The sequence below is a fragment of the Mesoplodon bidens genome, assembly GCF_964165515.1.
Source record: "Mesoplodon bidens genome assembly, chromosome: 8".
Classification (NCBI taxonomy): Eukaryota; Metazoa; Chordata; class Mammalia; order Artiodactyla; family Ziphiidae; genus Mesoplodon; species Mesoplodon bidens.
Window position 1 is genome coordinate 79,573,487 of NC_138165.1, and position 12,968 is coordinate 79,586,454.

At 35.8% G+C, this 12,968-nt stretch overlaps 1 protein-coding gene across 8 annotated transcripts in view; it reads right to left on the reverse strand.

The window, feature by feature from the left end:
* Positions 1–12,968, reverse strand: part of ALS2 (alsin Rho guanine nucleotide exchange factor ALS2) — a 94,730-nt gene that overhangs the window by 37,295 nt on the left and 44,467 nt on the right. For 6 of the 8 annotated variants that reach the window (XM_081242329.1, XM_081242330.1, XM_081242332.1 and 3 more), the window contains exons 11-13: positions 12,741–12,921; positions 10,904–10,969; positions 6,076–6,238 (exon numbers count right to left, since the gene is read on the reverse strand). In XM_081242329.1, coding sequence (XP_081098455.1) covers positions 6,076–6,238; positions 10,904–10,969; positions 12,741–12,921 — 410 coding nt within the window. Of the gene's footprint in view, positions 1–6,075; positions 6,239–10,903; positions 10,970–12,740; positions 12,922–12,968 lie in introns of those variants that run through there. The other 2 variants (XR_014016491.1, XR_014016492.1) reach the window with 1 other exon arrangement.

The following is a 12,968-nucleotide window of genomic DNA, read 5'->3' on the forward strand; positions in this document are numbered from 1 at the left end:
ATACTAACAGCCATAAAAGGGGAAATCGACAGTAACACACTCATAGTAGGGGACTTTAACACTCCACTTTCACCAATGGACAGATCATCCAAAATGAAAATAAATAAGGAAACACAAGCTTTAAATGATACATTAAACGAGATGGACTTAGTTGATATTTATAGGACATTCCATCCAAAAACAACAGAATACACATTTTTCTCAAGTGCTCATGGAACATTCTCCAGGATAGATCATATCTTGGGTCACAAATCAAGCCTCGGTAATTTTAAGAAAATTGAAATTGTATCAAGTATCTTCTCCGACCACAATGCTATGAGACTAGACATCAATTACAGGAAAAGATGTGTAAAAAATACAAACACATGGAGGCTAAACAATACACTACTCAATAACGAAGTGATCACTGAAGAAATCAAAGAGGAAATTAAAAAATACCTAGAAACAAATGACAATGGAGACACGACGACCCAAAACCTATGGGACGCAGCAAAAGCAGTTCTAAGGGGGAAGTTTATAGCAATACAATCCCACCTTAAGAAACAGGAAGCATTTCGAGTAAACAACCTGACCCTGCACCTAAAGCAATTAGAGAAAGAAGAACAAAAATACCCCAAAGCTAGCAGAAGGAAAGAAATCATAAAGATCAGATCAGAAATAAATGAAAAAGAAATGAAGGAAACGATAGCAAAGATCAACCAAACTAAAAGCTGGTTCTTTGAGAAGATAAACAAAATTGACAAACCATTAGCCAGACTCATCAAGAAAAAAAGGGAGAAGACTCAAATCAATAGAATTAGAAATGAAAAAGGAGAAGTAACAACTGACACTGCAGAAATACAAAAGATTATGAGAGATTACTATAAGCAACTCTATTCCAATAAAATGGACAACCTGGAAGAAATGGACACATTCTTAGAAATGCACAACCTGCCAAGACTGACTCAGGAAGAAATAGAAAATATGAATAGACCAATCACAAGCACTGAAATTGAAACTGTGATTAAAAATCTTCCATCAAACAAAAGCCCAGGACCAGATGGCTTCACAGGTGAATTCTATCAAACATTTAGAGAAGAGCTAACACCTATCCTTCTCAAACTCTTCCAAAATATAGCAGAGGGAGGAACACTCCCAAACTCATTCTACGAGGCCGACATCACCTTGATACCAAAACCAGGCAAGGATGTCACAAAGAAAGAAAACTACAGGCCAATATCACTGATGAACATAGATGCAAAAATCCTCAACAAAATACTAGCAAACAGAATCCAACAGCACATTAAAAGGATCATACACCATGATCAAGTGGGGTTTATCCCAGGAATGCAAGGATTCTTCAATATACGCAAATCAATCAATGTAATACACCATATTAACAAGTTGAAGGAGAAAAACCATATGATCATCTCAATAGATGCAGAGAAAGCTTTCGACAAAATTCAACACCCATTTATGATAAAAACCCTGCAGAAAGTAGGTATAGAGGGATCTTTCCTCAACATAATAAAGGCCATATATGACAAACCCACAGCCAACATTGTCCTCAATGGTGAAAAACTGAAACCATTTCCACTAAGATCAGGAACAAGACAAGGCTGCCCACTCTCACCACTCTTATTCAACATAGTTTTGGAAGTTTTAGCCACAGCAATCAGAGAAGAAAAGGAAATAAAAGGAATCCAAATTGGAAAAGAAGAAGTAAAGCTGTCACTGTTTGCAGATGACATGATACTATACATAGAGAATCCTAAAGATGCTACCGAAAAACTACTAGAGCTAATCAATGAATTTGGTAAAGTAGCAGGATATAAAATTAATGTACAGAAATCTCTGGCATTCCTATACACTAATGATGAAAAATCTGAAAATGAAATCAAGAAAACACTCCCATTTACCATTGCAACAAAAAGAATAAAATATCTAGGAATAAACCTACCTAAGGAGACAAAAGACCTGTATGCAGAAAACTATAAGACACTGATGAAAGAAATTAAAGATGATACAAATAGATGGAGAGATATACCATGCTCCTGGATTGGAAGAATCAATATTGTGAAAATGACTCTACTACCGAAAGCAATCTACAGATTCAATGCAATCCCTATCAAACTACCAATGGCATTTTTCACAGAACTAGAACAAAAAATTTCAAAATTTGTTTGGAAAAACAAAAGGCCCCGAATAGCTAAAGCAATCTTGAGAACGAAAAACGGAGCTGGAGGAATCAGGCTCCCTGACTTCAGACTATACTACAAAGCTACAGTAATTAAGACAGTCTGGTACTGGCATAAAAACAGAAAGATAGATCAGTGGATCAGGATAGAAAGCCCAGAGATAAACCCACGCACATATGGCCAACTTATCTTTGATAAAGGAGGCAGGAATGTACAGTGGAGAAAGGACAGCCTCTTCAATAAGTGGTGCTGGGAAAACTGGACAGGGACATGTAAAAGTTTGAGATTAGATCATTCCCTAGCACCATACACAAAAATAAGCTCAAAATGGATTAAAGACTTAAATGTAAGGCCAGAAACTATCAAACTCTTAGAGGAAAACATAGGTAGAACACTCTATGACATAAATCACAGCAAGATCCTTTTGGACCCACCTCCTAGAGAAATGGAAATAAAAACAAAGATAAACAAATGGGACCTAATGAAACTTCAAAGCTTTTGCACAGCAAAGGAAACCATAAAGAAGACCAAAAGACAACCCTCAGAATGGGAGAAAATATTTGCAAATGAAGCAACTGACAAAGGATTAATCTCCAAAATTTATAAACAGCTCATGCAGCTCAATAGCAAAAAAACAGACAACCCAATCCAAAAATGGGCAGAAGACTTAAATAGGCATTTCTCCAAAGAAGATATACAGACTGCCAACAAACACATGAAAGAATGCTCAACATCATTAATCATTAGAGAAATGCAAATCAAAACTACAATGAGATATCATCTCACACCAGTCAGAATGGCCATCATCAAGGAATCTAGAAACAATAAATGCTGGAGAGGGTGTGGAGAAAAGGGAACACTCTTGCACTGCTGGTGGGAATGTGAATTGGTACAGCCACTATGGAGAACGGTATGGAGGTTCCTTAAAAAACTACAAATAGAACTACCATATGACCCAGCAATCCCACTACTGGGCATATACCCTGAGAAAACCATAATTCCAAAAGAGACATGTACCAAAATGTTCATTGCAGCTCTATTCACAATAGCCCGGAGCTGGAAACAACCTAAGTGTCCATCATCGGATGAATGGATAAAGAAGATGTGGCACATATATACAATGGAATATTACTCAGCCATAAAAAGAAACGAAACTGAGCTATTTGTAATGAGGTGGATAGACCTAGAGTCTGTCATACAGAGTGAAGTTAGTCAGAAAGAGAAAGACAAATACCGTATGCTAACACATATATACGGAATTTAAAAAAAAAATGTCATGAAGAACCTAGGGGCAAAACGGGAATGAAGACGCAGACCTACTTGAGAATGGACTTGAGGATATGGGGAGGGGGAAGGGTGGGCTGTGACAAGGCGAAAGAGAGGCATGGACGTGTATACACTACCAAACGTCAGGTAGATAGATAGTGGGAAGCAGCCGCAGAGCACAGGGAGATCAGCTCGGTGCTTTGTGACCGCCTGGAGGGGTGGGATGGGGAGGGTGGGAGGGAGGGAGATGCATGAGGGAAGGGATGTGGGAACAGATGTATATGTATGACTGATTCACTTTGTTATAAAGCAGAAACTAATTAAAAAAATAAATAAATAAACTTAAAAAAAAAAAAAAAAAAAAAAAAAAAAAAGAATTAATAATTTTTACTGCTTTACCAAGAATGTTTTTTAAGTGAAACTGGCAATTTTTTGTTTGTTTATTTTGTTTTTTAACTGCAAGTACATGCCAGCAAAGAACACAATGACTGAGTATAGTTTGGTGCCACTGCCTTGATTCATGCTAAGGAGCCAGCAGTTTGACCCATCTTTATCTCTGCACCATGAGTGCAAACAACAACACAGCGTAATCAGCAAATGTCTTAGTACTGTCCTGAAAACAGTTTGATCCTGCCATCTCCTGAAAGGGTCTCTAGAACCCCCAGGTGTCTGTGACCAAGCTTTGAGAATCAACCATGGGATAGGGTATAATTGCGGTGTCTTGTGGAGAGTGAGCAGAAGGTAAGGTGAAAAGATGATTCCTCACATTCGTAATTACTTTACATTCCACAGTTCTCAGTCATTCATATCCATTTTTTCCATTCATTTAAGGAACATTTAATGGTATCTACTACATATGGAATATTCTGTTGAGTGCCAGGGATAAAAAAAGTAAGGCACAATCTTTGTCTTCTGGGAGCTTATAACTAGGCAGAGAAGACAGAAAAACATATTAACATACCAGAATAATACAGTGGTTTTGTTAATAGGTTATTGGAAGAGACAATATAGTAAAATAGTCAAAGAAAGAGACTCTGGAGCCAGAATGCTCTGATATGAATTCTAGCTCTACCAATTCTCAGCTATGCCTCAATTCTCTCATCTGAAAAAGGGGGATGATAATAATAATATCTATTTCACAGGGTCGATGTGGGAATAAAATGAATATATATAACAGGCTTAGAACAGTACCTGGCACATGGAGTGCATTTAATAAATATTAGGTATTATTTTTATTTAAAGAATTTTATACACATATAATGTCTGAGCTATACCTTACACTTACTAAATAACAATTTGCAGTGATGGAACATAGCCACGTGTTTTGAAAAACACGGACGATTTTGATCCCCAACCCTGGTTGAGGATCACCGACATAATGTGATAAGAAAATAATGGGGACATAAAGTACTAGCAAAACACAGAGAAGGGAATAACTAATTCTTAAGAGATGGGCAGGGAAAGGAGTGGAGTATGGTCAGAGAGGGTTTCATTTTCATGAGAAAAAGATTTTTGACTCAAGCCTTGAAGGTTTCCCATAATGAGGATAGAGGTAGGGTGTTTCAGGAAGGAAATATAAAGCATATGAGAACTATATCCAGGGAATCTGAACTAACATGTAGGACACAGGGTAGACTATAAGGCTAGAAACAAAAGAGAGTATCAGACTGTGAAGGGCCTTTAATTCCAAACTAAAAGAGCGTGGATTTTTTACACAGAATTAGGACTCTTCAAACTGGAAATAGTACAGTATCAGACTCTGAACAATTTGTGCAGCTCAAACCTTCATAGCTGAAATTAGATCAGTTTGGGGTAACACTGAAACCAGACAAAAGAACAGACCCACAAGCCCACAGTAGGATCAAACGTAGAAAGGCCACATCAATTCCTAGATCACTCTGGAGACAGTATCTGTCCAGAGAAGGAGATAGATTCCAAGATTTGAAAAATCCTGAACTATAAGAAACCCTAGAATCATTATGGTTTCTCTAGAGCCCTTCAGAATGGAAACAAAATAAAACAACACATTTCAGTACAATTTCAAAGGTGACTGCCTTAGGACCAGCTTTAACATACACCCATATCCTACAGCAGTGCTAATTTTCTAGGACTCCACCTAACTAATTTAATACAGAAAGTGAACTCGTTAACATTTGAGAAAATCCTGTAACACTGTGATTTCTCATAGCATATGCCAAGGTGACCCAAATACCTGGCATAAGTCTATCATGAGTCCAGGCTAGGTGCTAATGCCACTGCCGTACAAGTGTGTGTCATTATATAGGAAGCCAGGGTTTTAAACAGCTCTGTGTAATTGTACTCAGTATGTACTCAAACTTGGACAACTATTGAATGAGTAGCACAACTGGGTCTCAACTTTAGACTTTCATAAAATGAATAAAATTAATCTTGTTAAGGTCCTGAGAGGAAACTGAATCTACAGCAAAGAACACTAGATATACCTACAGTCATATTTTCTTCTTTCATTTCCCTGAAGAAAAATAAATTTAGACACGTTATAAATATAAAACTAGTGTAGTTCCAGATCTTGGGGTAGCATTATTCAAACAAACAAACAAACAATGATCCTTGACTTCCCAAGTGTCCAAAGGAGGTATACATGAGAGCTTACCACTTCAAAACAAGTAGCAAGCTTTAGCAAAACCTTGGCATAATTATGAAGTCGTCTGATTGGCAAGAAAAACAGGGTATTCAATATTTCCATCAATTGGGTGTTTTCATCATTCACTTCTGATAAATCTTGCAATAGTTCCTGGTTTTTATTTAGGAAATCACTGAAGGTAGAGAAAAAAAGGGATTCAGTTAATCATTTTGGTACTGACGACATGCATGATATTGAGTAGAAATATTTCACTTGATACTACCTTTTTCAAAATGTACATTTTTAGGTGCTATGAAAGAAAGTACCAGAAGATTAATACAATGAAATAAACCGGATGTAATTAAAAGAAATTCCCTGCCTATAAAATGGGATTTGGGGGTACAAAAAGTAGCAAATGGTAGCAATAGTAACTCTGTAATAGAGATGGTTAATCACAGGCTTGTGCCTGAAGTTCTAGGAAATGAATCATACATCCCACAGTTTCAGGGAATAATTGGAGACCAGCTGACACATTTACCTGTTAATTTCCAAGCCAAAAGTTACAGCAATAAATGGCAAGACTAACTGCTCTAGTCAGTTGTGCTACACAGAAATACTGGAGGAAAAACAAAGCTCTTTGCTCTAACAGAATTGGCGTGGAATATTAAAATACTTCTAATTTCTTATTTTTTTTTCAATTGTTTATCATCTAATAAGAGTTTATTACAGGACAGTAATAAAAAGCTGTAGATACCAGTACTACAATTAACAGGAAACAGTAAAGCAAATTACATGTGCAGATTTCAATGCTGAGATGGTCAAAAGCATTTCAAACTGAAGCCAACATTTAGTTTTTATATTCAATTATATATAAGTTCATAATTAAAATTTTACTGCAAATTTTAAGGCTGATCAGTAACCCATTGAGACTATGCTCGCCAGACTAAAACACTTAAAAGATTTGTAAAGTAGTAAGAGTTGGTGGAACAGAGTAATAATCATTATCTGCCACTTAATGAACAATAATTATGTGCCAGGTACTACCCTGACTGCTTTACAAGCACTATACTACAATTCTCAGCTACAAGGCTTCAAACAAAACAATGTCACACAAGACTATAAAGCAAAAATGAATAATTTTATAATCCCTTAGAGAACTATGGAATAAAGAGATGTTTAACTCAGAAATTATAAAAATATTATCTTAGAAAGATGGAAACATATGTAATAATTTCCAGGAAACCATAAGTTCAATGGCACAAAGTGGACTGTGGAATAGAGAACTATGGAATAAAGAGATGTTTAACTCAGAAATTATAAAATTTATCTTAGAAAGATGGAAAAATATGTAATAATTTCCTGGAACCCATAAGTTCAATGACACAAAGTGGACTGTTTAATAATGCAATTAAGAGAGCGTGCCCCGAGGAACATGGCCCAGATTTTGTTTATATTGACTTGTTGGATGTTCCTACTTCCTCCACCACATTCTATTGCTGACAGCTGCTGGGGAAACTTATTTAACCCCACAGAAGTATTCTGCTTTTACCTGCTCCTGAGAGATGGAGGTGGTAAATGGTGAACACATACTCCCTCTGACCACATTTCTTCTGGATGCCCAGTACTAGACCAGAAATGTTCCAACACTTGTAAATCCCTATTACCTTTCTGGACTCACTCAAGTCCTTGCCTATAGACTTTCCCAAAAGGGGCCCTAGTATGCTCTCAGAAAACCTGAACTACTCTGTTAAGCTTATCTTCTCTTGGGAGTTTTGAATCCAATAGTGGCAATATTGCTCTTTCCTTATATGGCTAGGTTTGCACTTGTTACTCAAAAAATAAATATATTAAAGGTAAAAACAACCCAAGTGTCCATTGACAGATGAATGGATAATCAAAATGTGGTATATACATACAATGGAATATTATTCAGACATATAATGAAATGAAATTTTGTTATATGCTACCACATGGATGGACCTTGAAAACATTATACTTAGGGAAATAAGCCAGACACGGAAGGACAACTACTATGATTCCACTTATATGGTACCTAGAGCAGGCAAATTCATAGAAACAGGGAGTAGAGGTTACCAGGGGCTCGGGTGGGGAGAGTCTCTGTTTAATGGGTACAGAATTTTTGTTGGGGATGATAAAAAGTTTTGTGTAGAGACAGTGGTTTACACAACATCTGAATGTGCTTGATGCCACAGAACCATACACATAGGAATGGTTAAAATGATAAATGCTACGTATATTTTACCACAATATTAAAAATATATATATCTGATGATCAAACCACCAGGCTAGCCTGAGGTGAATGGCTAAGTGATAAACCAGCTAAGTGATGAAAGCTTAGGCAGATTCACTAATTGCCCATGGGCTCACTAGCTATACTCTAGAGATTCTCAACGTGTTCTCTTTTTAAATGAATACCTTAAAGTAACTTAAATTACTGATTTTGTAAATAGAAGTTAAAAAATGTTATTACTGCCTTTAACTATGTAGAACCCTGGGGTTCATGAACCACTGTTTAGGAAATGCTGCCCAAATCCAAACTTAATATCTGCTTCCATAGCTCAGAGTCACCCAGAGTTCATTAACTGCTTTCCACTTGTCCAGGCTCTCGCAAGAGGCTTTCACTTATGTCATTTGCTTTAGCTGCTCTAACAAGGAATCAGGTCAACCCTTGAGAACTCGACTCTGAAATACTAGAGAAAGGTTACATTACAGAAGGGCTAAAAAGTAAAAGAATAGAAAGCGGTGTCATAATATTAATATTAAACAAAATAGCGGGCTTCCCTGGTGGCGCAGTGGTTGAGAATCTGCCTGCCAATGCAGGGGACACGGGTTCGAGCCCTGGTCTGGGAAGATCCCACATGCCGCGGAGCAACTAGGCCCGTGAGCCACAACTACTGAGCCTGCGCTTCTGGAGCCTGTGCTCCGCAACAAGAGAGGCCGCGATAGTGTGAGGCCCGCGCACCGCGATGAAGAGTGGCCCCCGCTTGCCACAACTAGAGAAAGCCCTCGCAAAGAAACGAAGACCCAACACAGCCAATAAATAAATAAATAAATAAATAAGCCAAGCATTAAAAAAAAAAAAAAATAGCAAGATCAAGGATTTAAAAATTACTACATAGTTTAAAATATAACATTCTTTAACCTGTCATTTAAAAAATGAAGGCCAAACCCCTATATTTTGGAAATGAATGAGCACGTGACATGAGTCAAATCATGATGGAAATCAGAGAAATATTTAGAACTGAATGACTACAAAAACAAAATGGATCAAAACTTTTTACATACAGCTAAAGCAACACTTAGAGGGAAATTTATAGCCTTAGATGAGAACTTTAGAAAAATTAAAAGATAGAAAAATTAATGAACTAAATGCTAAACTCATGAAGTTGGAAGACATGAACAGGTGAACATGAAGAAAGTAGAAGGAAATAAAAAAGAAATTAGTGAAACAGAAAACAAAGAAAGGAAAGGATTAATTACAGCTTAATCTTTGAAAAGAGTAACAAAAAAGGGTAAACTGCTGATAAGACTGACCAAGATAAAAAGATAAAAGGCTCAAATAAATAATAATAGGGATGAAAAACAGGAGCTACAACAAATTATAGAGGTGAACACATCTTAAGACAATGATAAAAATATTATGCCAATAAATTTGAAACAATTTTCCAGAAAAGTATAAACAATTAAAGCTGAAAGAAGAAATAAAGACTTGAACAGACCTATTCATTAAAAAAAACCAAATAGTAGCTTAAAAACTCCCTACAGTAAATGCTCCCATGAAGGCCATGCTTTTTAACAGATGATTTCTACCAAATCTTCAAGGTACAGATAATCCTGATCTGTATTTTGATAGAAAAAGAGAGGAAGCTCTCTAACTCATTTTATAATTACTACTACAATCCTCTTACCAAAACTGGGCAAGTTCAGAAGAGAAGGAAAACATCGTATTCATATAAATGCAAACATCTTAAATATTAGCAAATTGAATCCAGAAATGTATTAAAAAACTAATACATAAAGAGCACTGAATTTACCTTGGGAACGCAAGGATATTTAACATTTTAAAAAAATCAATTGCTCTTCAAGTTTTAGAAGGGAGCTGTTTAACCCTATAAATAATATTTACCAAAAACCTAAGGCAATCATGTTGAATGGTGAAATATTAAAAGCATTCCCTTTAAAACTAGAAATGAGACACAGTCATTACTATTCTTTCTATTAGGATATAAGATCAAAAGCAAACATGCTAAAACACTGACATCTGGGTTTAAACTTCAATCTTGGTTGTGAGTATATATTTGAAATGTTTACTATTAAAATATAACTGATTTCTTAAACCTGTCTTTCTTGCTAGGTCAACACTTGTTGAGAAACTACACAGTTCAGAATGACTGGCTCATGAAAGGGGCTTTTATATTTATTACTTATCCAGAGACTAAATGCAAAAACTTTGCATTTGTGTAACACTCTGCACTTTTCTCTGTACCATCACATAAATATTTGTTCCTCACAACTGGGGAGAGAACATTCCCATTTTTCAGAGAAAAAAAGTTAGGCTCAATTTGGTGAGGAGAGCTGTCCAAAGTCTTGGGGATAATCAGTGGTAGCAGTAAAGAAGGACACAGATCTTGTGGCTTTTTCAATACCATGCTACTTCCAATGATAATAAGGAGCTAATAAAACCTATCTTTCATAAGATTTAGTGAAAGTCTACATTTTGATTTGTTTGGCAAAAGGACCAAGTCAAAGCTTTTCCTGGGCACTCAAAAACACAGAATGCTATAAAACATGATCTTTGGTTGTTAGAATAATAACTGTAAAGTATGTATTTGCTTACATGGCGGGTTTAGCAAGAAGCTGGAATCCTCCCATAACCAGGAAATTTGTAATAGATGTGCAATACCTTGAGCAAAAAAGAAAACACATGCATATTAGTGTTAAAAAGTAAATTTGCTCTTCAGAGTTTTTGAACATGCATCTGGAATAGATACTTCTTGGAATCTCATCAGCGAGTTTCAGAACTTTTGTGATGCTAACATTCATGAACTATAAAGGACTGAAGAGAAGGGCAAGTTACGTGATCACAACAGTCAGGAGAAAAAGGCCATTTCAGTAAAGATGTTAATAGGAATTTTTTTTACAACACCTAAAGTTATGCAGAAGATGCTAGAATTTACTTGGTAGATTTTACTTTGGTAACTTAACAAACATGAGAAAAGATGGCTAAAATTGTTGGATTTTTAATAAAGATTTTCTCTAATCTTCTCTTTAGGTTTCCCAATTAAGTCTTCAGAAATAAACAATAGAGAAGGTAAGAAAATATGTTAAAGGAGCTTAAGTGAAAAAGGGTTAGAAAATGTTGGTTAAGTACTGATGTACAGTTAAAGAATAAGTCTTGAAATACTGCTTTGCACCGTGTACATTTCTTTCACACTCCCGGGCCAGCAAGTGGAATCAATTGACTTTGAGAGAGAAGGCAAATTCCTACTAAGACCAGCCCAAGGTACTGAACACTTAAAAATGGTTACAGTGGTATATTTTATGTTATGTGTATTTTACCACAATTAAAAATAGTTTTAAAAATTCATAAACAAATCAAGATTTTTTTACTTGCCTGATCTATATGAATACATTATTACATTTTTTAAAAAAGCCCAAGGTATCAAAATAAAAGCATTTCCAAGCATAAGTCCTGACGTATCAGAGCAGAAAAAGAAATACATTGAGATTTGTACAAGTCAAAAAAGAAAAATTAATACTAGTCAAAGCTGAACTTTCACACACAAAAAAATTTAGTTTAAAAAAGTAAATTCATATCACATTATGCTACTTTTTTTATATCTGAAATATGATGACTTAAAAGACTCTAATCAGGGTATTTCCTCCCAGACCATAGCTTCAAATATATTCAATTTTGCTTAGAACTAAAATCACATACCTCTATCTGCACATATATGCGTTAAGTTTGAAAGGAGATACACTAAGATTATTAACAGTGGTTATTTCTGGTGGTAGGATTATGGGTGACTTTAAAATCTACACTTCAGAACAACAGCAGGACCTAATATACATTAAAATAACACTTAAATTATGCCTCACATAAGAAAAAGTGAGAAATACTTAAAATTTCAAATACAGTTGGGATATTTTACTTGAAAAACATGAAAAGAACCTTGGATCACTATCTTAGGTTTTATTACAAAAATATCATTATTCTAAAGATAGTTCGGTCTTTAAACTCTCTATGTACACAACAGTGAAAAGCAGGCACTGGAAGAGCTCCATATTTACAATCAACAGTTGGTCTTAAAATAACTGCTTAGTTACCTATTTCCTCAAATTTTAGTATAATTTACTTCAGGAAACAAAATTGTTCTCTAAAGAACCATATTTATTATAATACTTTTTTGTAAACTAAGTACACTGTCAATCATTCTGCTAGAATACAGAAGGAAATTTGAGAATGCATTATACTGAAATCTTTTTTCCCCTCTTAGAGCAAACTAAAATTTTAGCGATGCAGAACTATAGTTGTCTTAAGATTAAAACGCTGCTTTGCAATTTCTATTACCTTATAGCACTCTCCCTAATCTAGTCTCTTCTGATTAAGGAGCTGTTCTCCTTGGCAGAATAACCCTGCAGAGACTGAACATGACACAGGACTGGATACTTGCTCTGTATAACTATCCAAGAAGAGACTTGCATGCTTCAGGATGACCAAACTCCTGGCTTCCTTTATCCCCTGAAGGAAGCTGCTCAGTGAGGTTCCATGTTGACCAATTAGGTAACACAGCTTGCTGAACCGGCTTGCCACCTCCTGCAACAGCTGGACTGTACTTGCAGTGCCCAAATTTTCTGGAACAAAATGATGATGATGATGATAACATAACCTAAAGATTCAT